Consider the following 27,939-nt stretch of genomic DNA (forward strand, 5'->3'; position numbering starts at 1 on the left):
TTCTTGTTCTAAACTTACCTATTTTCCATTTCTAACCAGATGTGCCTCTTAAGGCAAAGACACTAGGTGTGGGTGATTGTCAAAAATATCATATAACGATTCTGAAAGGCATTTCTACACAATGTATCATGATAATACGTTATGTTTACTCACATAATGGCAGCAATACAGTAGTGCTGCATCTTAAAAAAAAAATAAAAATCTGTATGATGATGCTTAATGTATATATAAATACATGTATTTTTATTTTGTATATTTAAAATAGAATATTTTTATTTCTAATAAATATGTAACATTGAAAAAGAGGAAAAACCATTAAAGCTGTAAAAAACTTAACATTTTATAATTTTTGGTGGTTTATAATTACATTTTTTTAAATAAATAAAAAATATAAAACGATATCACAATTTCTTTTTATATTTCATTAAAGATATCTTATTAAAGAATATTGTGACATAATTGATCACAATATTGATATTATATCGTTGTATCGCCCAGCCATACAACACTCTACAGTCAGCCTTTTTTTGATAAATTGCTTCTATAACATATCTTCTGTTGCACTTTACAAAGTTTAATGTGATACCATTTTAATATTATTTATTTGGTTAGTCATTGCAGATGTTAGCAGCTGATGAAACTGGCTAACTGCTACCAGAAATTGGTACACACATTGTCCTTAGACTATAACTGAATGTTTAGTTGGCTGCTGGTGAGCATCTGATTGCTTTATATTTGTACACATTGTATAGACATTTTAGGAATATCAATTAAAAATCCTCTCAGAAATGCTGACAATTTGATCATGCTAGTTAGCTGACTAGTGTTAGCAGTGAGGATGAAAAAAGTAACTGAAATGTCTACAGTATATGCACAATTTTCTCACTGATTGTGTGTTCAGAAAATAGGTGTCAATTGGGATTAATTAAAAATTGGTAGGATGTTTGTGTTAAAATATATATAATATATATTTGAGAAGAGATTTAAACTGATCACATGCCCGTGTCAATCGCATGCCCGTGCCCAGCATAGGGAGATTTCTGATCATCGTTACACAGATCAGAACTATGACAGACCCACTGTTTAGATGTCACTCCTCACGTTCTTCTGTTGAATCCTTCCAGCTGCAGCATGAATAATGCATTCATTCAAAGGAAAGTGATAAGTTGCAAGTTTAAATTCAAAACACATATATATTTAAAAAAATCTCTCTAAAACATGCTGTAAATGGTTTACAGAATAACATTCATTTATTCTGAATTATGCCTCACGTTTGATTAAACTGCATAACCATAAATGTATTCAGGTCGTTTGCTGCACATCCTGTACAAACAAAGTAAATGTACTTTAACTCTTACCTTCCTTCTTGTCTTGATTGACAAATCCTGTGATAGCTCCACAGAAACACTCATTAGGCCACCACTGAACTTGCTTAAGCATGGCTGTCCAATTAGTGCTCGGCTGAGAGGTGCAAAGTGTTAAGTGCCTCCTCTTTTCCCATTATCAAGGACTGTTCATTCAGCACAATCTGTATTATTGCTACCAGGTTTATGGGCTTTTCACGGAGTAAGAAAGCAAATTGCTAGCAGCACTCATTTCTTTTTTCTTTCTATCTGTGTTGAAGTCAGAAAGCAGTATATCAGCCAATATCTTGCCAGCTCTGCTGCTAAGGAATTGCGCAGAGCCAGCATGGTGTTAATCGATGCAAATGGAATTTTGAAATATTAAAATTGCGACTGTGCTGCTAACATGTGCAGCACACGCACACACACAGCCTGACAGAGGTTATGTGATTGCGAAGCTCAAGATAGACAATAATGTGGCATGGCAGTCTGCTTGGGTTATTTCTGTAGGCCGAAAGGGCTTATGACACATTTGTTTGTGTTTGAGGAGGTGCCATGAGAATGTTGTATATTGCTGCCCGCTGCACAGTTTGTCAGTCAAACCATCTGTATGGCCTCCCTTCATCTGTCCTCCTTTTCCTTCACTCCGTCTTTCAGGTTTTTGTATTGACGGTGTGGCACTTTGAGCTGTTCATGTTGCCTCTCCTCCTCCTGCTGTTCATCGGCAGGAACTATTTCCACATCACGCCAGGCGTGGGCAGCCACAGTCAGGACCTGGTGAGTGCAGTGACACCTTACACACACACGCAGTATTGTAGCAAACCCCCATCAGCATGCACAAATCTTCAGACAGAGAAAAGATCAGCAGCATGCTCTGCACTTACTGTGGTGTTTGACAGACATTTTACACAGACTAAAGGTAAGAGCCAATACAGAGCTAATATAAGATATAAGCTAATATAAGAGCTAATACAGCCACAGTCAGGACATGCACACACACACACACACACACACACACACACACACACACACACACACACACACATATAGCAATGTCCTCATCAGTCACAGCCTACAGAGCTTCACTGCTGAAAAAAGAAAAAAAATTATGTTGTAAATTTCTCTCCATTTTAAAGAAACAGCTGAAAAATTATATCACCCACAAACCAATAATAATTAGTTATAATTATAATTAATAAACAGAAAAGCTATAATAGTTATAATTTATTGCATAATCTTATTATAATAAACTATATGGCCAAAAGTATGTGGACATCATGCCCATATTGTCTAGAATGTTCTTGCATGCTGTAGAATTAAGATTTCCTTTCTGTGGAACTACAGTAAGGGGCCCAAACTTGTTCCAGCATAACAATGCTCCTGTGCACAAAGCAAGATCCGTGAAGACATGGTTTGCGAAGGTTGAAATGGAAGCGCTTGAGTGGCCTGCAAAGAGCCCTGACCTCAACCCCACTGAACACCATTGGGATGCACTGGAAGGCTGACTGCGCCCCAGGCCTCCTCACCCGACATCAGTGCCCGACCTCACTAATGCTCCTGTGGCTGAATGAACACACATCCCCACAGCCATGCTCCAAATTCTAGAGGAAAACCTTCCCAGAAGGTTATTATATCAGAAACTAAATCTGGAATGGGATGTTTAACAAGCACATACGTATGAGGGTTATGGTGAGGTGTCCACATACTTTTGGCCACATACTGTAGTGCACCTACATAGATTACATTTTACAATTACACTGTATGACTATATTATTTTTATTAGAATTTTTGTTATAATTATAATGTAAACAATTAACTACAGGGGAGCAAGATATTTAGGCCCTTTTATTTAAAGCTACCCTTGGGCATTTCATACATAGTATTTTATTATTAAATAATGTTGAAAAAAAATATTTGCTTAAAATTCCCTGTAATTACCTCTTAGTTTCACTTGGTCAAGAACAGTGAAAATCTATATTAAGGCACATTTTAGTTTACTGTTATGCAATGGTACTGTTGTATTTTTAGATATTTTTCCAATACGCACTATTTATCAGATGTCGTACACCGTCACACTGCTTATAAACCACTCATCATGGATTTCATGTAAGCTTTACCCAATATTTTAGTTTCCTAGTAGGGAGAATAGATTAATATATTTATTATTATACATTTTTATGCAGTTAGAGTGACCTCTGTTGCCATTGGTTCAGACACAATATTTGTCCCTTTAGTCTCAATGCAGAATATATCCCATCACTTCAGTAACACACTCCTTTTCTTGTTGCCTGGCTTTCAGGCTTTGAGCAGAGCTGTGCTCTCTGAATAATGTTAAAGTCTGGGCGCAGCAGTGTCCTGACCTCTTTCCCCAGTAGAATCAGAACACCGGTGTCACATCCCATACACGCCCAGGGACAGCAATGACTTGATGTAAAGCGATGCAAGCACAGGCAGCCCAAATTAAATGTTTTTCATTTTTCCCTCCCTTTCTGTTTTCTGTGCAAGTGTGTGTGTGTGTTTATGTTGTAAAGAAATGAGATTGCTTGGCAGTGACATGGCTCTTGTGAAGAAGGCCCCATCACACTCACCTTTCTTATTTGTGCGAGGTCACCCCATGATGTAGTTGCTAAGGCAACGGGCCTCTCCCAATAGGGGTGGACATACAAGAGAAGGTTTTCATTACGAGGTGTTTGTTAGGAAAAAAAAAAGCTCTGGTGCTTCCATGTCCCCACCTTGCCTAACTGCACTCTCCTTCTCTTTTAGGAGAGCATCTCTGCCGCTGAGGACGAAGATGAAGAGGAAAAGGTAGTACATTCCTTTTGTGCCTTATCTTTGTGTTTTCTCTTCTCTTTGATTAGCTATAGTCTGAAAGTTCATTGAGCTCTGGCTCTGACCTTGCAGCACTATTCTGTGTCTCACTGTCTGTCCAGCCTCGGTGTTTAGCTTGCAGCATCCAAGTTAAACGGACTCAAAATGAGGACACACCATGCCTGTCTCAGTAAAGCACATTTTTCCTCTAGCGTCAGTGTGGCCTCACGGGAATGTTCCCTCAGACCACAAATGGATTTTGGTTGCTTCGTTGCGCTCCTTGAAAACACAGAAATAAGCACAGAATGGAATCATTAATTGAAGTCAGCCTTCCTCTGGGGAACAGATACAGTGTGAAAAATTTCACAACAGACACATATAAATAGGGGGGCTGGTCTTTACTTGAACTTGGGCTAAATAAATAAATGGTGCCTCATTCTCTTTGTTTATACAAAATGCAACAATCATTTACAGGCTTCAGGTAAAACAAATTTTGTGTTCTTTTTTCTATGAATCACTTAAAAGTCATTGTGCTCTATGCAGATGGAATATCATCTAATGTGTGGCTTAACCATTAAAATGTTTATTAAATGTGTATAGCCATAGACATATCTTATAGCCATATTAGCCGCGTTGTCCGCTCCAGAGAGGATTGAGTTTAAGGAAGATGATGTGTTATTACATTCTGACTGTGAAGTGTGAAGCTCCGAGCCTGTGAGCACTGACCCCGGCACTGTGTGACTGCAGGCCCAGGATTCATATCCATAAAGCGCTAAATATATTCAGTTGCAATGACTGCAGGCGAGTTTCATCTTCAGAGATGCTGAAAAGCAGGTCTCTCTTCCAAATACAGAGCTGAGCAGCTAATTCCAAGATGAGGCGCATTATGTGTGTGTGAATGCCCAGCAGCCAGGCAATTGTGATAAAGCTTGGAAGGAGAAAATAACTTTGATCCCAAAGAAATAGTAATATTAGGCCAATTACAGGTGGCACATGAGTACTGAATGTAGATTCTGTCTATATGTTTCCCATGTTAACTTGAAAATAAGATTAGCTTGAATTATTATCCACCAGTTTGTTTAGTCTAATTTGTTTTTCATTTAGCAGTAAAGAAAAGCTGACAGTTCAGAACCAACTGCCAGTGAGCAGAGTTTTGTTTTGAATATATGCTAGGAATATCAGAACTAATTGATTCTTTCTTTCCTTGGATGCTAAATGTTTCTAAGCACATTTGCATTATGTGAAAATTAAACGTGTCCTTTCATTGAATTAAATAAAGCAGATTAATTGGTTTGTTATAAACTACTATAATTTAAAAATGTACCTGATTTCTATTATAGCTCAAAGCTGCGATTTAAATTTTGATATCATATAGGCAGATCAAAAAGCAGAGCTTTCCACCTCCTATCAAAGGATATAAATAAAATAAATAAATAAAGGAATAACGAGTAAAAGAAGTAAAAGCTTGAAGGTTACGACTACCACTTTTTATGTATTTTTTCCTGGAACGAAGACAATATGTAAACTCCAGTAAAAGAAAGCCTAAAGGAGCTGGCCTTTGAACAAAAATTTGTCCTGGGGAAAGAGAGATCATGTACAATCATGTGTGCAAGCAAAGAGATGTCCCTTTGGCCTTGGGTAACAGTCAGATTGTGCAGATCGACGCTGGTTTAATCACATCAGAAAACGAGAGGAACAGAGAAAACAACGACAGAGTCTATGTCCCAGATAACTGGGAGGCAGTTTATTCTGTGTTCTTTTGCTTCCCATTAGACCAAAGATACACACACACACACACAGCCAGCCTAAAGACAGTTATGATTGGCACATTTTTCTTGTGCACCTCTAATTAATTTGCTGCAAACATATAATTCACACTTGACTTAAGCTTAAAAAAGAGATTTGTACAAAGTGTAAAGGAGTGTAAAACATCACATTTTGTCTGGGTTGTGCCCTGGTCTCAGTGTGCAGTACACATACAGAGTGTAGGAATGGCTAGTTTCCTCTGCTTTCCTGTGTCTGAGGGAATGAAGAATGATTGTAAGTTGCGTCCCAGGGGCTGATATAGACTCTCATTGCGCTGTCTGAGAAAAGAGAATGCTTTTTAAACACAAACATGGGCACCACTCATCCTCCCCTCAGTCACATGCCTCGCTTTCTCTCATCCCCCACTCTTTGACTCAGCGCTCTCTCTAGATGTCATTATTCCTGTCATTATTGGCTCCTTTTGATGTGGGGATTCTTGGCTCCCTTTAGCTTGCATTACTCCTGTTATCTCGAGCTCTCTGCATCCCCGTGCCTCTGGAGAGCTCCACACCAGGGCTTCATTGCTGGAGGAATCTCTGATGGGATCATTGTACTTTGGACTTGAGATTATACTCACAATCTTCTCTAAGTAAAATGGACAGCCCCCCCACAAAAGTCCATTTGGTGCGTGTGTCTGAATTACACCGCAACCTGATACTCCATGATGCATCAAGTGCAAAACGGCAATGGGATTTCCCATTCCTCTCATACTAAGTAAAAACATCACTTTGTATTATAAGATTACATACACTGCTGCAAGTTCACTTACACAAGATCACAGTCAGTAATAGATTTATCTTTCGAGTGCAACGCCACACTCAATCTCGCTGATAGCCCTCGCACTGAGAAGTGTGATACCTGCTGGTGTGCACTCTACAAAAACAAGCCAACGCTTGTCCAGTGTAGAGTTGTGGATTGGACACTCTCTTTCTCTCTCTACCACACACGCACACACACACACACACCACTGTGTGTTCATCCTGATTGCTGATGGCCATTTTTTCTACATCTATTTCTTCCACCACTTAATCTTTGATTGTGATGCTCTTTCATTGTTTGGGGTTGACAAAAGCTGAATTTCTTCTTACTCAAACTCTGAAAAACACAGAAAGTTGCTCATTTTCTAAAGCGCCCTAACACTGAGGAGATTCGAAGTTGCAGTTGCTCATTACAGACCATTGAGCAGATGAATTACTCCTGATAGCACACTGGAAATAAACCCCTCGTTATCTGACGTTTTCCAATGACTGACATCCCTCATCACTCTTTTTTTTCCTCTTTAGGAATCAGAGAAAAGAGGCCTGATGGAGAAAATCCATATGGTTCAAGAAATTGTGCTCACCGTCCAAAGCGTTCTCGATGAAATAGCTAGCATCGGAGAAAGATTAAAGAAGTAAGTGTTGAAGTTTCTATGTGACCGTCAGTTATGGACTGTATACACATATACATTGCATGGCCATAAAAAAGTAAGCATTTTACTTTAGATGATATTATAATGCCAGGGAAACTGTGTTTAAGCACCTTTCTAAAAGACAGTTATCTTTTCACACAAATATAACAACTTTAAATATCGCAGGATGATTAGTGCAGTTCTCAAGTCGAGAATGAGGTGACAGGTTGTGTGTTTGTGAGTCTGTAAGGGTTACTAAGCTGCAGTTAAAGGTGCATACTGTAAACACTCTAAGATCACATGCTGTTCTTTTCCAAAGAATGACCACAAACTGTCAAGGATTCAAACAAAATTAAATTAAATTGCAGCTAAAAATATTACAGCTAAATTTATACTGCAGCTTATTTAAAATAATCTGTAAATGATTGAGTAAATATAGACAAATGAAAAGAATGAAAGGTTTTAAGGTAAGGCTGTGCAGATAAAGCACATCTACTTGTCTAAATAATTTAAAATGTAATCATTCATTTTTTGACAGCACTTTCAACTGGTCAGTGCCATTCTTGTCCTTCCTGGCCTGCTGTGTCCTGTTCATTGCTACAGCTACACTCTACTTCATCCCTTTGCGTTACATTGTCTTGTTATGGGGTAAGTTAGCGAGCATGCACTTCCAGCAGCGTGTCATGTAGTTCGGCTCTGTTATTCCATATACGTTTTAGGAAATATTACCACATCACTGTTGCTTATGATTGCACCTGGCAGCTTAGTGACGGCTGACTAAAGGCATTATAACAGTAATCCATTTTCACTGCGCTGCCTAGACTAGCAGATCAGAATTGGGAATTTGATCTACTGTTGCTTATTCGGCAGGGTAGGGGTGCGCAGATGTACTGATCTTAAATGAGGCTTTGTGTGTGCCCTCAAGGTACACTGCAAGGTAATATTACACGTCTATGATTCTACTGCAGAAACTCATAAAAACTTTTAAATTCTTAAAATCATGTTGACAACATTCTGCCTTGAGTCAGTACAGAGATGTGATAATTTTCCCTACTAAGCCATTTTAGTATATATTGGTGATAATATATTGGTGATAAAAATATAATTTGTGGTCTGTACTTGCCAAAAAGGAAAACATTGCCAAATGTCGAAACTGAAGAGGATTTATTCGTGTTAGATGAACACTTAGTAGTCTTACAAGAACAATAGTCAGATAGGGTCCAGGCCAAACAGCAACTACTGTATAGTAGCAACATATATACTTTTATATTTAACATCCTGGAAGTGTTGCACATTTAGTGGCTGTTTCTGTTACACATTTTCTTTCCTTTCAGAAACAGGTGCATGCATTTCTCAACATTAGTTTTTGATACAATCTGGTCCATCTGTATGTCTGTCTCTCTATCTATCTATCTGTCTATCAATCTATCTATCTATCTATCTATTGATATATCTATCCATCATTTTTGCAGGTATTAACAAATTTACAAAGAAGCTCCGCAACCCACATGCCATTGTAAACAACGAAATAATGGATTTTCTCAGGAGGGTACCATCTGATGTTCAAAAGGTAAGAGTTCAGTTTTATTACAGTATCTAACAGGCTGGCCAAAAATAATAATAATAAATAATAATAAACTTTATTTTATAGAGCACCTTACTTAGGTGATGTGGTAATATTTCTTCTGGAACTCAATTAATGGATCTTGTATGGTAGCACTACTTGTATTGTTCTCTGCTTAATATTGCTTTGCTTGTATTTTCTCATTTGTAAGTCGCTTTGGATTAAAGCATCTGCTAAATGAATAAATGTAAATGTAAAAGCAGCTTCTCAAAGCACTGCACACAAAATAATCATATATGATGCTCTGATATCTACTGCAAAGTAGCACGACTATAAATTACTTGTCATCACTGTCCACCCACTAATCACTTAATCATAGAGGCCTAGCTTTATGGATAAACAGTAACAGGTTTATTTTGAAATATACACTACATTAGAAGGTAGCTGGTAGCTAAAATGAGCTAGATAATTACTATACTGTTTACTGTTTCTAACAGAAGAACCGGTACCAAAATCAGCAATTACCATATCTTTATATACTCACATAGGCATTTATCTTATTATATAGGGTAATTAATAATGTAAAATGATAACACAAGATGGCTAGTTACGAACTAAGGACCCTATTTTCGGGAGACCAAGAGTTCAAATCCTGAAGATGCTGCAGCCATCCATGGCCAAAAGCCAAGGGTGCAAATATAGCTGTGCTCTCTGGGTGGGAGTGATGGCATACCCTCCCTTACAGCAACACTAGCCAATCTAGGGCATCTGTGAGCTCATGTGTGCGGAAGATGGCAGATAGATCTTTCTTCCAAGTGTGTTGCACTGCACTGTGATACAGCATGAGCAGCAGTTTGAAAAGATGAGGTTGGCTGGCTTCACGTGTCTTGGAGGAAGCACATGTTAGCCTTCAGCCTCCTCAGATGGTAGCTGTTGTATGATGGGGAGAGCTGGCAGGTAGGTGAGAATTGGCAGGTTAACATTTATTGGGGGGGGGGGGGGGGGGGGGACTCTAAACATAGCACACTTCTAGATAAGGTCATATTATTTTGCTGCACTTTCAGACAAAAGCACCTCTTACTCAGCTTCAAATATTTTTTTCCTCGTCTCCATGTTTAATTCTTCCCTCAGATTGTGGATATTTAAAAAAAATCTGCACAATGCTTTCCTTTTGCTAGCTCACTATCACAACAGCTGAACAAACTAGGCCATGTTTTATATAGGTGTGTCATAGACATATACAGTATAAATAAGGGACTAGTGGGTGGAAGCTTGTTTCCACACAGCTAAAGCTGATTCATAAATGTATGACAGTTTATGTACAAGACACAGATTTTTTCATACTTCATTCTATGTACTTAAATCTGTGCTCATTTCTATACAGCTTTGATAAATAAGGGCCAGTGTGTTTTGATGGACTGACCCAGTGACCCTGATGGGGACTGCTTTGATCTCTGCTCAGTGATGTCACTTCAGCCTCATCCCTCATCATCAGCTTTGTTTGTGTGTTTTGAAAGCGGGATGGTCTTGAAGTAATGAAGGGCTAAGTGAGCAGTGTCATGCTCAAGGCCCTATGTGATGGAATAGACACCCTGAACTGATCATCATTCATAGTTACATCAGCGGGGTGAGGTTGTTCTGAAACGATTGTAAACCTAGCCTGAGGGAGGGAAGGATTTCCATGGCATAGATAAACCAAAAAATCCAGGGTCTTTAAAGCTCTAAGAGGTATTATTTGGTTTGGGCGTAACTTGGTAATAGAAATTGTGGCCTTCTGTTTGCACTTAAGGGCACTGATCCAGGCTAAAACATTTCAGCCTCGATTAGGCCTTGACTATAGTGATCATTTTTAGCTTACTAGGTAGAATCTCTGCACTGAGGTGCCAAAATAATGCAATGGTAGGATTTGAGTCAGAGTAACACTGAGCTGCTGGAGTTGGGTAACTCCAAACTATTTTTCCTTAAGGATGTGTTTGCTCTTCATGGACATATGAATGCACACATATATCCAAGAGTCTCAAAAACAATGTGAATCACCCAAATTAACAATATATTACAAAAGCCCAGATTGAATCCTCTGTCTGTTTTTGGAAGTGACTTGGTAATTAGTGCCTGTGCAGTTCTTCAAACCCAAAGCCCCAAAACTGGACTTCTTACGGCATCTCCTCTGTCCTGAAACAAGAAGCATCTGTCAGTTCTGAGGCCAGTTTCATGTTCTGATGCAGCCACCATTATCTTTGTTCCCTCCCTCTACATCTCTCCATTTTCTAATCTGGGCAGGTAATTAGTGTGTATTCATGTACCTTACAGCTACACCGCCAGGTACTTGTTTTTTTTTGGGGGGGGGGATAAGCACGAAAAGCTGTTTGACTTCTATGGGTTCTATGAGCTGAATTTGACTTCTTTTCTTCTTCTTTTTTCTTTTTTTTCCGTTGATGTTGCATTTTATGAATTTTAAGTAGCATTTTATGTATTTAAGTAGCACTCTGGATTCGGACAAAACTCTTTTTCCATATGTGTAAAGTGTAGGAATCAGTGCCATCAGCCTCATATATACTGTAAGTTTTAGTGTATTTTTTAAACAATCCTAGAGCTATTTATTACAGTGAAACTAGCTTTTACATGAAGTTATAGCAGTACAAGAAGCCATACATGGGAGTATGATGAAATAATTATTTAATTATTAAATTTCTTTGAATAGATTTGAACAGCATCTGAAAATAGCTGCCTATAACATAACCATCATGGCTGTAGCAGTGTTTCTCAACATTCCTACTAAACACTTATGTTGAGAAATGCAATTCCAATGTGTTGTTGTGAGAGAGAAAAAAGTTGCACTTCTTCTCATTATGATTATTAGCACAGACAGTGAGGTCAGGGTTGAGGAGGATACGTAAACCCTAGTCTTGTTAGTCAGATTGCTCTTTTTTTTTTTTTAAGGTGTGTAATTTTACTGTTTACTAAAGATTTTTTTTTCCAAGTTAGCTTAATAATTTATTGCCCCAGTAGCCTCAAGAGAGTAACCATCTTGAAAAGGTGATCTTGAAAATTCCTGATCTGCCTCAATTCAGGATTTAATGGCTGTTAAATTCTATTATTTTTCTTTTTTTTCTTTTCTATTTTAAACACTTGTTAGTAGTTCACTATTTGTATTAATTACTTGGGGCCAGCCTGTGTGGTGTGTGTTGGCGTACAAGTGTGCAATTTGTTTACATACTCATTCTTGTGTGTAACTAGTCTCTGTACAAGGTTTCTAATATCCACACATGTGGTAGCGGCCCTATCTCATTTCTTGAGACAAGTTAACTTTTGCAGCAAGCTACTGTTATGAACTTTGTAAGGACATGTACCACTGATGTATGTAACAATAGTTTATAATTTTTAACTTAAGATGATGGTAAACTGGATCTGGTGTCCATTTATTTTAAACCAAATTTTAAACAAAATTAAAGAATGACTAGTAACACTGTGTGGGTCTGTAGCAAAACCCTATGGAGAGATCTCTGACACAGGCTCTGGAGCGATACTAAAAGGAGGCGGAGGAGCAAAGGTTGTAGATCAAGATGCCTGCAATAAAAGAGAAAATGTAAGTTGCATCTTCAGAAAGACCAGTAGAAGATCACGATCAAGAGAAGCGCAGCCCAGACACACATTCCTGCCTACGAGCCGCTATAATTAGTCTTGCGCAGAAAGTTTCCTTGAAAGGAAATAACTCGTAACTTGCCAGCTCCTACTGACCTGGGATAGCAGGGCTACTTGACTGTTACACATCTGCATCCAATATAGTTTGGCTTAGGATGTTTTGGGGTGGTGGGGGGGTTATATGCTGCACTGGTGACGAACCATTCACTTTTCAAATTCTTCCTTGGTGTGATTAATCCCCTCTGCTCCTGTGTTTTAAAAAATGATTCATTACAGGCATGCCTGCTGTGCTTTTCCCCTGCAAGCAACTCTTCTCAGGGGAGCCATTACTGCATGTCGGACTGAGCTCAGATTACCTGCCTCCCACCAAAGTGCTATTTGTTTTTACAGGTGCAGTATAGCGAGCTGAGACCGCCTAGCATCCAGAGTGCACAGAAGAAGAAGCGCTAGTGCTCATGCAAGTTGTTCCGGATGAAAGGGCGAGACAATGGTTGAAAGTGGTCTCCTCCCTTCTGTGGGGAGGCTGCTCAGATTCTCTCAAATGTGTGTGTGTGTGTGTGTGTGTGTGTGTGTGAGAGAGAGAGAGAGAGAGACAGACAGAACATTGTCACTCACTGACTTGCAGGCCAGCACATTGGGATGTAACTAACAGAGCATGATCATGAAGAAGAAAGTAAAAGCAAAGTAACCCTGCAGCGATCATGCAAAACACAACAAGCAATTCATAAATTGATGAATACAATAATACTATAAATTAATAAGTGACACAAAATGTGATATTATAATTTGAGGGTGACATGGTTTTTTAAATGATTTTTTAAAGAAAAGAAGATTATACCTTAATGTATGACAGGCATGGTAAAGTCTCCTCATTTAGACTGTACATAGCAAACAATATCGAAAAATGCAATCAGAAATTGTGACGTGAACAGTTATATTTATTAAGTGGAAGAATGCAAATATGACCTTTTTAAAAAAAAAAAAAATTACTAATTAATGTGTGTGGATTATGTGATTTGTATCAATATTTTTCATCCCATATGTTTTTATAAAAAAGTTATCCTTTATAATGTTATAAAGCTAACTAATGGTTTGACTTCTTGAGTATGTTATTTTTCACTTCTCACATCCTCAATACTAACATTAACTGTGAAGGATGAAATCTGTGTGTAAACACAGCGGCGTGCGGTGAGGTTGTGTGATTATCCAGCATATCCCTGCTTTACTGGAGGACTCTGGCCATGACAGAACCACGGTCGCATCAACATATCAAAGACCTGCATGTGTCCAGAGCAGCGGGCTAATGCACTGCTTTTGTTGTTCTATCACAATAACAAGGTCCAGATGAGAGAGAGCTCATCTCTCTCTTGTGCTCGCTCTCTTTCTCTTTCTCTCTCTCTCATACACACAGACACAGACACACAGAGAGACATAGAGAGAGTGAATGCTCTCCATTGCCTGCACTTAGTCTCTCCCATTTTCATTAAAATCACCTCCAGTGCCTAATGGCTCTCTAGCAGACCCATCAGTGTGTAGTGTTGCTCTCTGTGATGGAGCCCCAAGTACAGTAAATGGAGCTTCTCTGCCTCATCAACTTATTTATTCATATTATATACACATTCCCTTTCTCTCCTCCATCAGAGGGCCTTTTACATAAAAAAAACAAAATTTTCAAAGTGTTGCAACTCGAATCGAACCACGGAAAGAATTCATATTATTTTTATTGAATGATGATCATTACATTAATTGCAATTATGAGGTCTCTTTTTGGCATGCAAATGAAGAATTTTGGCATGGATTTCAATTCCTATACATCACTGGAGGAATATTTGTTTTGTCTTTCAGGAAATTGGAGACAAAGAGAAACTTAAGTCATTCTCTATTTCCCCTTTATATAGCCTCGTAAATAATTAAATAGACCGTTTGTAAAAATAGCCATGCTAGAACACGCACTGGAAAGTTTGTTCCAAATGGAGCACTGAATATTTCCCCCCAACTCCTTTCTCTCCTCCACAGTTTGCTTTCTGGTGAAAGAGCATCGCTCGGTGCAGCGTGAAGAGTTTGATTGGCCTCGGGGGAGCCGTCAGAGCCCCAGGCTATCTCTCTCTCTCTCTTTTTGACAGTCTGATAGAGACATCACAATACTCTCCCAGGAGCTGCCACCAGGGGTCCGTTTCAGAGTGAGGGGGAGTGGAGGTGAGCCGAGAGGAATCCCACACACACACACACACACACACACACACACACACACACACACACACACACACACACACACACACACACACACACACACACACACACACACACACACACACACACACACACACACACACACACACACACCACCACCACCACCACCACCACCACCACCACCACCACAGAGAGAGAGAGCAAATCACTAAAACACACCCAATCATCCAACTGCAGTAGGTGCTTGCAGAAATCCACTAGACACTGGGTTTGGAAAAACTTGATAGGATGGTTTTAAGTGCATGTGAAATGGTTTGGCTGTAGGTGTGATTTCTTTGAAATATGAAGAAGAAACATTTCACTTCATGATCAATTTTGATAATGAAGTGAAATGCATCAAATTATTGTTCCAATAAAATAAGGATCAAAGAAGTACCAAGGTTATCAGTTAAAGTATCATTAAATTGGATTCACACAAATGTTATTTATAAATATATTTCATATTAAATAATGTGATAATCTGCACTGTTCATAATAATATGCAAAGCAGATGAAGCTGTCATCAGTGTGTGTGTGTGTGTGTGTGTGTGTGTCAGTAAAATAGAAAGAAATATTTTCTGCTGAACCAAAACTTCTTCCTTAAGTGTCAAGTTAGCTTATGCCAGTAGCATATACATTACTCCTTCCATAAACTTAGTGACAGCAGACAAAGGATTTGGGGAAATGTTCTTTATGCTCATAATCATATTCAAGAAATTATTTATCAATTTACTTTGCATCCCCTGGGATATGGAACTCAGATTTCGACAGAAGACTAAACAGGCAATATGGTCCCTGAAAGCATTTCAAGTCCCTCGATGTTGCACAAGCTTGTTAATGAACATTTCAACAGCACAGCAGTTAACACTGCTTGTATCGTCTCTCTCGTCCTCATTGTCATCGTGCTCTGCGTGCTACTGATGTCTTCATCAGCCTGTCAGAAAGGATGCGCCTGCAGCTGTGGCATGTCCCTCAAGAGCCTGTCGTTTCCATGGTAGTCCTTCAGGCAGCACCACGGGCAGGCTGTGTGCAAGGACCCCTACAACCTGTTTTCTTCCTCTCTTCTTTTTTTAAAGTCATTTCTCTGATTTGCAGCCCCGAAGCAGAAATCAAACTCTACTCCACCAGACAGAGGGAGAGAGAAAAACTACTGCATGACATCCTTTGCTGCTGGGCAGCTTTCTTTTCTTTCCAGGAGTGATGCCAGTCTGATGCCAGCCTCATTTTAATAAGCTCACACCTGTTCAGCACCTCTTCCTCCAGTATTGCTGTGTGACTGCTTTCATTAAGGCCACAGACCCGTATTACAGACAAAGAAGCAGGAGGCAAATGCTTCCCGTTCACTTACGGGTGTAATATCATTTTGGGTTTCATCTATTTTTCAGCAAGTGCAAATAAACAGAGATTAGAGCACAAAGGCTTGGTTAGGAACGACCATGCAGGAGAACTGTGACACCAGTAAAGTGCAGTGCTTGCCTAGAATCAGCCGTTAACAAGATCCAAATGGCAGCCTCGATTGGATTTGCAACACTCTGGGATTGTGGTGGCAGCATAGCCAGAATCACCTGCGGACCTTAAACCCACATGCTGAGTGCAGCTAATAACACTAGTCGAAAGGCACTTTTCTCTCCTTGTGCAGTGTTGAACAGAAAGGCCTATGGAATAGCACTGCCAAGTCTCTCGAATAAACAACAGTACTATATTTTCTTCTGCTGGTGCAGTAGGCAGATGAAATAGAATCCTCATCTAGAATAGAATAAATAAAGAATAAAGGTAAAGATCACCACTGAGCAGCATATTAAAAATATTAACGAAGTGAGGAGAAATTGAGATTGTGTTCAAAATTGTTTGCAAAAGGTGTATCGCACTCATTGACACAGAGCCATAATTTCCTGTAGCCCATTTAGTGTGGACTGTGGAGCATGTAAGATTTAAATTGAACCAGTGGCCTTAAAAGCATCTCTACGAATGTGCCACATAAATAAATATTAGGCTTTAATATTATTCTCTAATATTCTGAACAGCTGTGTTCATGGCCAGTCTCAGAGGCATCAGTGATGATCAGCAGCATTTTAATATGTCTGTGTGTGTGTGTGTGTGTGTGTGTGTGTGTGTGTGTGTTAGGGCAGACAGGTGTGTGTGTGTGCGCGCAGCCCTGTGAGGGCGAGAGTTCTCTGTGTTACAGGTGCAGGCCTGACAGGCTTGGCTCCAGGATCAGAAAGGCCAGGATAAGATGAAAGGAGGGAGTGGAGACCGACTGACCGTTTCGAGAACAATGTCATGACTTCCAAATGGCCATGCCAGACAAGCTCAACACACAGATAAGAAATTGCACAGAGACTTTCCCTCTTGTCCTCCTTTTCTTTCTGATCCTGTTTTATCAGTCAAGGGAAATTTCCAATGTTAAAGAATGTTAATAGGAAAAGACGATCCTCCTTTGACACAATATAACAATTTGGAAAAAAAAAAAACTGCTTGATAAATATAGGAATAGTTCCTATTTTGCCATATTTTTTCATTCTATGCCTTCGGCTGAATTGCCTTGTGTACCCTTGAGGAAGCACCTTGAGAGTCTTTCAGAAGCAACAGCATTGAGATGGAGATAGAAACATGGTGTAGAAAAAGGAGTGTAAAACCTTTGTTAACTATCAATTGTTGCCTCAAATGGTCTGCGTTTAGCATGCGCACACTCTGTCAGACAACAATACTGAGTATAATTTAATAGCATATTTCATTTTAATTAACAGTGATATAACACGGTGCGACTCGCCGCCTCCTGAGACCAGAGCACAATATTTGGTTTGATGAATCTGGCAGAGCCGCACTCAGTCCTTGCTCTTGCCCCTGGGATTCAGGTATCATTAGAGACGCATACAGATCTGCTTTTTGTCTTGCAGAAAAAAGAGATTAAAAAAACTGAATTTGCCACAGTGAGTGGGTGACTGGAGAAGTGTTCCATATTAATGGCCTTTCATCAAGGACACAATTAGGACACCTTTATTTGACACATTCCATAGTATTCGAATGAATATGTATAGTGTCCTGGAATAAGCAACAGCCAAAAAAAGACAATAAGCCACTGATATATTTTGAATTTCAAGACCATTAAAACTCATCATGAGCCAAACTCATATTAAACAGCCTAGGGCAAGTAGTATGCAAACATGAATTATCATATGCCTATACAGATATTATACAGAAGTAAAGAAATTTCCTCAGCCTGTTCTCTTGAAGAAATAAGCATACACAAAACGTGTGGTGTATACATACACACAACGCTCATCAAGAAATGGCTGAGTTTATTTAAATCTTTGCACATTTAAGTATTTATAAATGCAGTCATAATATGCATGTTTTATTATCTACTTCATTATGGTTAGAGATGCCATTGCATTATGTTAGTCTTCAGTCTTTGACACATAGTTGGAGGATCAGAGTCGTCATCGTCTGTTGCCACTGATAACGCAGGCATGCCTAGGGCCTAGTTAGTTTCCATCACTCTCATTAACAAGGCCTGCTAATTATGGCCTGTGTGAACTCTCCTCAAGATCCAAAGCATGCCACTGCGCACATCCTAAATGAACATACCAGTGATTCGTGGAAAGATCTAATTGCATGAAAAAGCTCCAGACTCAGATTAATTAGATATGGTCGTGCAGTGTAACCACTTTGCTCTATGATCATGGTTTAAAGCACCCGGTGGCGGCAAATGCTAAAGCACTGTTTGTTTTACTTGTGAGTCTGCAATGTCAGCCACCAGGGTCCAATTAGCCAGTGACTGAAGCCTGCATTAGATCCTCCTCTTTAGCTTTGACAGCACTGAGAGGCCCACGTGGTCATGTCCCCGTACTGACTGCTGTGCTACAAACTCAACTCAAATGTAACACAAACTCATATGAGAGGATGACAGGCAGAGCAGTGTGTTCCCTTTTTATGTTGTTGCTTTTTTTTTGCATTATGTTTTGATTCCTGAATCTGATATAATAAAGAATAGATCAATCCTGACAAATCTCTTAACACCAATCTACAAGGCAAATTTAGCCACGCTTTTTGAGCACAGTTTACAGTGTGAAACACATCAACCAATCATCAGTCTGTTTCACTCCAAACATCAACATTTGTATAATGATTTTAGAAAAAAATTAAGAAACATCCATTTAACATCTCTCAACATAATTAAAAGCAGTGATATTCCTCATCTTTGGTAAAATGCACATATATAATAAAACATTAACCATTTTGGCAAAAATTATACAGTTCCAGTTACCACAGGCTACACACTACGAATAGTCTTAAAACTCCACCATGTCAAGTTAAGACATAACACATATTCCTGCACAAAGCAAGAATAGTGGAATGTCCACGGGTCTTTAGGCAGCCAGCAAGAGACCAATTAGCAAGTACTTTGAGTGTGAAGGAGAGGTGTGTGTGCGAAGGAGGGGGTAGGCTGATGATGATGGCAGGAGGAGGAGGAGGAGGAGTCTGGGTGTCAGACACACAGAGAAACAAAGGCATCATCTTTCCATGCATGCCCTCCTCGCCCCTCTCCTGCACTGCACCAATTACTGTCTGTTCAGTTTGGGTATCAGTATGCAGGCGGCCTCGCTTTCTCCGGCTCTCGCCTCAGGCCATTGAATATGTTAGCGCCGCTGTGGGGCTCCGGGCTTCAGGGCACTGCACCCCCTAACCCTCTGGATAATTTGGGATTCCTTCCCCCAAGCTAAAGGAAAGACAGAGAGAGAGAGTGAACATAAAGCCACATACAAATCAAGAAATAAGGCCTAACCAGCCGTCTACCCTGGGATCCACTGATTTATTGATTTGTTCCATTTTTCATTTGATGTTATTTGTAAATTGAGCTTCATATGGTCCTCCATGGCTTCAACTTTTAACTAACACAGCTGACACAGGTAGACACTGGATAATAACTATCCTCTAAAGTGTGCTCTATGGATTAAGAAGGAAAAAATGTCTTCCTTAAAGTCGGAACAGCTGAATAACTGATTTAAGCTAAAATGGCATTGCATGGAGCAATGTCATGAGGACATTTAGAATTCTCTGTAGCAACTCGTAAATGAGACTTCATCCAGTAAAACCCAGAAAATTTCCAACTTCCAACCAGAAGTTATCGTTTTAATAAATGGCAGTAAGGCGGAATCAGATTTTCATGTTCTTGATATGAAAGTCTAACGTCCGAAACGTGTCTCTTAATTACTGAGGTACTATTTGATTAGGGATCTGTAGTAATCCATTAAATCATATCATGTGATGTGATTATCATTGGCACACTATGCAAGAAAAACACTATCACAGCATTAACATGATTTCATAGCTTTATCCTCATCAATGGATTGCCATCCAAACATATTCATGGCTTTTGCCACCAGACCAGACTTTTTGTCACCAGACAAGATTTTCCACTTCAGTTTGCTGATTTCCACCTGAGCAATGGCTCAAAGAAGAGCAAAAAAGGAAGAAAAGAATGAAACAGCTTTGTGCTCACTCTCAGATGTACAAATGTGCCCAAAACATTTATTTATGAGCTGCTGACATTAATGTCTCTTCAATATGCCTCTGTTTCCCCCAAGTCAGCTGGAGTAACTGATTATTACATTAATTAATGTAGCGGTGAATCAATTATCAAAAGTGGAAATAACTAGCCACAAGAAAAGTAAAGGTAGACACTGACTGCAATAAAACCAAGTGCTCTTGCTCTAATGCTGTTACTTCAGTTTTTTAGATTCTTGTCTGGCAAACTAAGAAAGTCTCAAATCAGGTTTTCTTCATCACAGTTAATTGATGCGATAATGTGAGATGAGATAATATGCACCATATGAGTAGATGTCTCACATGATGTGATTTGTAATGGCACGCTATACATAAAAACAGTTTAAAATAAACTCTCTGGTATGAAAATGTCTCAATTTCATACCTATACTTTCACAAATGTAATAATAGATGCCAGGCAGGTGGCATACAGTAATAATCTTTCAGTGCACAATTCTTACCAAGGAACAATTTCTTTATTTCACTTTTCAGCAACAACTGCTCTTGGAAGCAATCATAACCTGTGCAAAATTTCTGCATGTGCAGTTTTAAAGTTTGAGTCCTGCTAAATCTCTTTCAGCCAAGTCACTACAAATTATGGCAAATTTGTACAATATGTAAGCTTGCTAGGGAATAAAATGTGTATAACAAAGTAATGACGCATACTTTAGGCAGAAGTGCAATTCTGCTTACCCATGTGGTTCCGACATATTATATCTGGATGTCTCGGACAGCATTCACACTTCTATTATGCTAATTTGCTTTGTAAATATATCAGAAAATAATATGGTTTTCAGACATGTGAGCTGTGTTAGTCTGAGATTTTAGGCTTTCCTCTTTACTGGGGCACCTGCTACACAGAGCTTGGCTCTTAATCACTCTCATCTGCACCCCCCCCCCCCCCCCCCCCCCCGCTGCTTCTATAACTTGGACTTACTTTAGAAAGCAGATCTGCTTGTCAAATCCACTCACACTTCTTTCTAATTCAGCCCAGATGTGACGTTTCCCTGCTTTTCCTCTCTCGCTCTATCCCTGCCTCTCTCCCCCACCTGCTTGGTGACCTGTGGACCCCATGCCCAGGCTCTCATTTGATTCGCCGTCTTCTGAGTGAAAGGGCCGTTCTTTAGCTCACTGTGTTTCTTCTTTCTTCCTTCGCGTTGCCTGTAGGGCCTGTGTTGAAAGTGTGTGCAGAAAAAGCGCCATCCCGGTCACCCACTTTTGTTGCGCCATCAACGTCTCAATCAGAAGCTCTGTGCCTGTGGCCTCTGAATAAGCCACCTCCCATGTAGATGGCTGAGGACCAAGGATTCATGCAAGCATGGCCTGAAGACTCTCTGACTGTGGTCCTTACATTCACATTCTCACATTCTCTGATCACACACAAACACACTGCAGTGCCTGCCAGCACTTTTCAGTATGGTTTCTCAATAGACAAACTGCAAGCTTAAAAATTTTACATAATGATAGAAGGAAATTTTAGCTTAATCATGTTGGTCTGATGGAACCTCAGCATCAGGCCTGAGTGCATAATCTGGTACTTTGCGTTAGTTGTTTCATTTTTTCTTTTTTTCTTCTCCCTTGCTTAATTATGGCAATGCACATGGCCAGGGCCTGAGCAGGTGCCTCTTACCCACAGTGCCATGCTGACAAGAACTGTCAGTCAAAGCTAAAGAGCTCTTGCCGCTTCCCTTTCGTCAGTTTAGAACCGCACGCAATTTGAGAAAGCCAAGGCTTAAGCATGTAGGCAAGCAGCCCCAGACTGTCAGAGGGAATTAAAAGCATGTGTGTGGTTTGCCTAGCTATCTGCGAGGTGCTTGTGGGAAGCTTGCTTGCTCTTTGCTCACGATAAAGACTCCTACTTTGGGGACCCGCTGTGGTTAAGGCCCTGGCTGATAGGAGCTGGCTTGGTTGTTATTACAATTATCACTCAAATTACCAGCATCATTACAGTTGCAGGCTGATTCCTTCTCTGCAAGGGGGTTAGGCAAAAAAAATTAAGGACGGGATAAAAAAGATTACTTTTTTTTTTTAAATTTCTGTAGCCAAAATCACCTGACAGCCTATATGCATATGAAAAACATGAACATAATTGGGGCATGGTGATGCTTCTTTCAAGCTTCTGTGAACCACTTGTCCTTCTCATCAACCCATCTTTGTTTACCACTTCAGCATACAAATGCCAGTCAGTGAGAAGCAAGTAATAGAATTAATGAAAGCACATCTCTATACTGTTCACACCCTCTCCTCTATATGTTGCACACAAGCCAGTTTGATGGACAGAATTATGCATGCTAATGGAACGGTCCTGGCGCAGTCTCTGAGGAGCACAGAAAGAGACGCCCCCGTTGTTATTCTTATACCTGACCTGGAGGGCATTGTCAAGCGGCGCAGAAACAGCTGGCCTTAAAAAGGAGTGCATAATCAACTAAAACAATCAAAGATAGGCACGTTGGTGTGGCGATGCAGGTCCCTGATCAGGCTGCTAGGGCTGGGGGAGAGGCGCCTGCTGCCATGCCTGTGAAAACACAAGAAAGAGTGGGAAAGCGGGTCAGCGAGTCAGGGTTATTAAACTCTACTGTGCTATTGAGTGCCACTGATAGGAGAAGACTGTGCACTATTAGAGAGAAAAAAGGTAGAAGAGAAAACATCGGAAATCACTTCAAATATCTGACCACTGTCAAATAAGAAATAAACATTACTTTGTATTTGTGTATATTCATGATTTTTTGTACTACTTATTTTCATGTAATTTGATTCATTTTGTTGTGAATATGAATATTACTGGGTAGTTAGAATAAGTATATGGTCAAAAAGTAAATATCCAGGAATTAAATGCTAAATACCACTAGACAATATCTGTCAACATCTGCATCTTTTTAAATGACAAATCTCACTGACAAAAATTATATGCATATGCTGATCCTGGTTAATGTAACACTGGGTCTGAAACAATTAAACAGATTAAATATTTTGTATTCCATTAACCTTTAGATTTAAAGAAAAATATTTCCTGCTTTTTACCTATTACTGTTGTGTTTGCTCTAATTTTGTTCATACACGCTGATATTAAAAGAACACACAGATGCACACACATGAGGATATAAACATTGAGGTTGCGGTCACATGGGACAGAATTGGCTCTACAGGTTATTATACCCACAGAAAAATAAAGCACTTTTTTGCTCCTGTATACTCCATTTATTTACTGAGAAATCCACAGCTCTCACAAACTTAATTCCAATGTGTATACCGGCGATATTTATATCCAGAAATATACAAGTGCATTTTTTATTGCACCACGATGTAGGAAAAGATGTAGAATTTAGAGCAAAAAAAAAAAAAAAAAGATTTGATAAAACCATCAAAAGCTGGACAGTTTCTTTGATAGCTGGACAGCTGGGCATGAGCCATGGGGAAGAAGGCTGGGGTGATCTAAAATAGATGACTACATAAAGGAAAGAGTGGTAGTGGAACAGTAGTGAGAAGATGTGTGTAGGTGGCCTGGCCAAGGCTTCCTTGCAGCAACTGCTCAGACCGTGGGAGGAGAAGGCTCTGGAAACATACTTCGGCCCCCTTCTCGTCCTTTCTGTCTGTGTCCTCTAGCTACAACAACATGTTTGGTCTTTTTGAAAACTTGTTTCTGGGCTGAGGAGCTGACCACATCTTTGGAAGACCTCACAAGATAAATAACTGAATTCTCAGTAGTCCTCAGTTTTCCAAAGCTGTTCTCTCTTAGTAATCTATTTATTTGCCTGATATTCAGGGGCCAATGGAAATGCACTTTCAACGAGCAGTACACTTGGAGAACATTTATTATAATAAATGCAGTTTTCCCTTTGGTTATTCAGTATAATACATTATTTTGTATTTACACACCAGTGCCATATAGTCAGAACATCAGAAGCTGACATCATTAACTGCTAGTTTCTCTATTTTATCCCCCACTTTAATGATGGAAGTCACAGCTAAAATATTTGTAAATATCTGGTTGACCTATCAATAATCTTTGTCCTAAATAACTCCAGTAACTTAGAGTTGATGTCTAACATCAGTAGGTGGCAGTGTGGCACCACATAAAGCAAGAACATGGCTCACTTTGCGGAGGAAGGTACGAGCCTGTTCCTCATATTTAATTAGACGGAAACAGACACTTCCATGTTCACTCTTCAGCTGATAGCTCTACTTTTTTCACTTCTCTTCTGGTAACTTTTAAAGTAGTAAAAAATAAATAAATAAATAAATAAAAGTGGCATTCAGTGTGGCAAATCATGGGCCAAGATGAAGGGTTTAAACCTCTCTGAAAAAAAAATAAATTTAAAAAACAAAAACGTAAGGGCTAATTTATGTAATTATGACCAGAAGACTTATATATGAAATATGCAGGGATTGTTTGAAAATAAATAAATAAATTAAAACGAAATTAGATAGAAACTGGCATAAAATGCAACATACATGGCTGACATCTCCTAAACAACTGATCGTGAACTTCTCACTCAATGATTCAAATGGTTTATCCAGTACAATTGTGGAATTTCTACACAGCATGAAAGGAAACAGCTGGGATGCCATGCTATACTAAACTAAATGGAGCCTTGTTCACGTGGTGCATGTAAGCTAAACAACGCACTGCGGATATGAGACTGAGAAATGGAGAGAAAGAAAACCCAGTGAACGTGTGACTCTGAAGCTTGGTGTTACAATAACCCACGCAATTCTTATTAAAGGCATAAAGCCCCTGCATGCAAATTAATAACTAGCCTGTGAAGGGCTAGCTAATGAACTCAGACCATATACAACACACACACACACACACACACACACACACACACAATATCACCTTTTTTAAACATTTTTTTTTTTAAAGGTGAACTAAAAACAGCCTGCTTTTTATCCATAGTAAAAGCCTGAGTCAGATTTGCTTACTTTCAGCCTTTTATTTTGTTCAGATGGTCAGAAGGGATAAGCAGACAGGACTGGGACACAGCCTTCTCTTTTTACATTAATTACAGAAAGGATCAATTAACAGTGATGAAACCCATGGCGGCATACTGACTAGCTGATAGTCCAATCAAGCCTTGAAATGCAGAGCAGTCGGCATGTCTGACGTTCCTCTCTCTTTTTTATCTCTCCAAACTTAATTGCAATTTTCCAGAGTAGAATGACGTTATGGAAACGACTGGACCGAATTAGCATCATATGAATAAGTATGTACATGCTATTGGCAAAACATTTGTCTGTTTTCATTTGTGATTTGAGCATTAGAGTGTGTCCTGTGCTGTATTTGGTGCATGCAAAGGGAAATATTATGTGAGACGAGTATGGCCTCTTCATTTCTTCAGCTATTCTTCCTCCCGCTTTTACGTCTTTATGCCCACCTTTATCATGGAAATTTGGAACAGAAGCTATTAGCAACATGAACGGTAGCTTTTGCTGAGTTGCCAAACATCTTGGACGAAGACAATTTGTGTCTTGCAGTCCAATCATGGGCTTCATAATACAGAGAATATATTTGCATGTTATGGCTTCATATTTATTATATTTTATTATACAGTAAAAACAAGCATCTTTACTTCATTAAAAAGAATTAAAGGTGATTTAAAAAAATAATCACACAAGTCTGTTTCAGCACATGGCATTGAAAAACTGTATATATAATTGGAATGTTAAAAATCATGTGTTTCATTTATATAGTTGCAGGCAATCATTTTATTTATTAGATACAATATCAAATTGCTGCATAAAAACTGTCAGCATTTGGCCTTTGATATACCAGGAACCAAGGTGCTACTATATATAATCAAGATCAGCTCTTGTCATCTCGAGTGGAGGAGATCAGTGTGACAGCATACGCTGCTGTGTTCTGCAGGACATGTAGCCATATTTGCTTGTTTTTAATAATTCATCCAGTTATTTTAACTATATTAGCAAAGATTAAACACAGCGGCGTTGCTCATTACTTTGGGAAAACAGCCCGGCAAAAGCTCATTTCCTGTCGAGGGAAACTGACTAACCCCCGATTGACCTTCTGATATTTCTATTACCATGGCCCCATGTTTAAGGCAAGCCTTAGAAATCCAGCTCCAGCACCATAAACATGAATGACAAGATGAGCTTTTTAAATGTTTTCCTGTTTAGATTCCAAAACTAACCAAGGAGATCTTATGATACATTTTTATATGAGAAATTGTATAAATACAAAATACAAAGTAATAAACTGGTTTGCTTTTCAGTTATATTTGTGATTATTCTCATCATACACACATATATACTCAACCCTTGGTTTAAATTCTGAAAACAAAACATTTCAGTCATTTGTCAACCAACAAGAACATGTTCAAATCCATAAGCCAGTTCCAATTGGGTTGTTTCTGGAGAACCAGTTATAAACATAAAAGAGATTATTTTGCATTAATATTCTGGATTATCAGAAAAAGTCTTCCTCAAAAACTAGCAGTAGTAGCAAGAGAACAAACTGTTCATTTGACTTGTTAACAACTGAAGTTTCTATAAGCATCTGAAATCGCTCCTTTTTCTTCCTTAGGACTGTTTCAGTGCAAAACTACCAGAATGCTAAAAATATTACAAATAATCACCAGAAGTTATAAATAGGAGTGATTTATGTGTGTCTTTGAGAATTGGTCTTAATTTACACAGGATTATAGACTAAATTGCAAATCAAAGGGGCTGTCAATGGTGCAAGTCATATGATTCATTCATTCATTCATTCATTCTCTCTCTCTCTCTCTCTCTCTCTCTCTCTCTCTCTCTCTCTCTCTCACACGCACACACACACAGACTCTAATGGCTTTGTGGAAGGACTACTGTCTGTTCAAAATCTGGACCATATCTAGTTATTTGTTTGAAAATGGTAACGTAACGCAATAATGTTTTGGAGCACTTGTTTTGATTGGGAAAATGATACCCACTAAAACCATAACTACAATATGAGAACATAATGCTAGAGTTTTAGGCAGGATCTGACAGAGTCTCAGTTTCCACTTATTTAGAAATCAGATTAGCTGGCTAGACATCAAGTTTGTGTTTTTACTTAGTCAAATGTAGAGGCTGCTGTGTGGACAGATGTGGAATGCTGGTGGGTGGTAAATAAACTGAACTCTGAACACAATTTAAGCAGTAATACACACATAAAAATTGTGGCCTGCAGCAAGACACGAGTAAATACTGCAAACTGGTAATGTCTGCAGAAACTGACTTACTTAAATGTATGATTCATTGGCTATCAATTCTCATTTACTAAAGTTATCAGTGGTGATAGAACTGGGCATGAATGTGGTTTGTTTGAGAGAGGACAGATTAAGGTGAGTGCCGACTTTCTTAACAGCTAAATCATATCAGATGGACTATCGACAGTGGCCTGTCAATGATGGTGCCCTCAGAGGATTAGCTATTTGCACATTGACTGATTGACTGTTTTTTAATGGACACATAATTGGTGACAAAGACCTTCCAACAGAGTGTCATTTGCCAGAACATGTGTAATAATTCACAGCCTGTCTAATTTTCCATTGGACACACTCCCAATGAGTGGGCTATAGATATGGACATATACGGGTGATTTGACAACTAAAGGTAAAGGACTTACTGTTTAG

The 27,939-nt window shown here is 39.1% G+C and overlaps 1 protein-coding gene across 3 annotated transcripts in view; it reads left to right on the forward strand.

Annotated features, from left to right (window-relative positions):
- Positions 1-26,698, forward strand: part of mctp2a (multiple C2 domains, transmembrane 2a) — a 56,363-nt gene extending 29,665 nt beyond the window's left edge. The window contains exons 18-25 of one of the 3 annotated variants that reach the window (XR_008393885.1): positions 2,001-2,120; positions 4,107-4,148; positions 7,241-7,350; positions 7,886-7,995; positions 8,820-8,917; positions 12,944-14,749; positions 16,907-17,637; positions 21,497-26,515. Coding sequence is in view for 1 of the 3 variants with exons in the window: in XM_017466456.3 (XP_017321945.1) it covers positions 2,001-2,120; positions 4,107-4,148; positions 7,241-7,350; positions 7,886-7,995; positions 8,820-8,917; positions 12,944-13,003 (540 nt within the window). In the remaining 2 variants the exon portion in view is untranslated. Of the gene's footprint in view, positions 1-2,000; positions 2,121-4,106; positions 4,149-7,240; positions 7,351-7,885; positions 7,996-8,819; positions 8,918-12,943; positions 14,930-16,906 lie in introns of those variants that run through there. The other 2 variants (XR_008393884.1, XM_017466456.3) reach the window with 2 other exon arrangements.
- The last annotated feature ends 1,241 nt before the right edge of the window (positions 26,699-27,939 follow it).

The sequence above is a fragment of the Ictalurus punctatus genome, chromosome 4 (assembly GCF_001660625.3).
Source record: "Ictalurus punctatus breed USDA103 chromosome 4, Coco_2.0, whole genome shotgun sequence".
In the NCBI taxonomy this organism is placed as follows: Eukaryota; Metazoa; Chordata; class Actinopteri; order Siluriformes; family Ictaluridae; genus Ictalurus; species Ictalurus punctatus.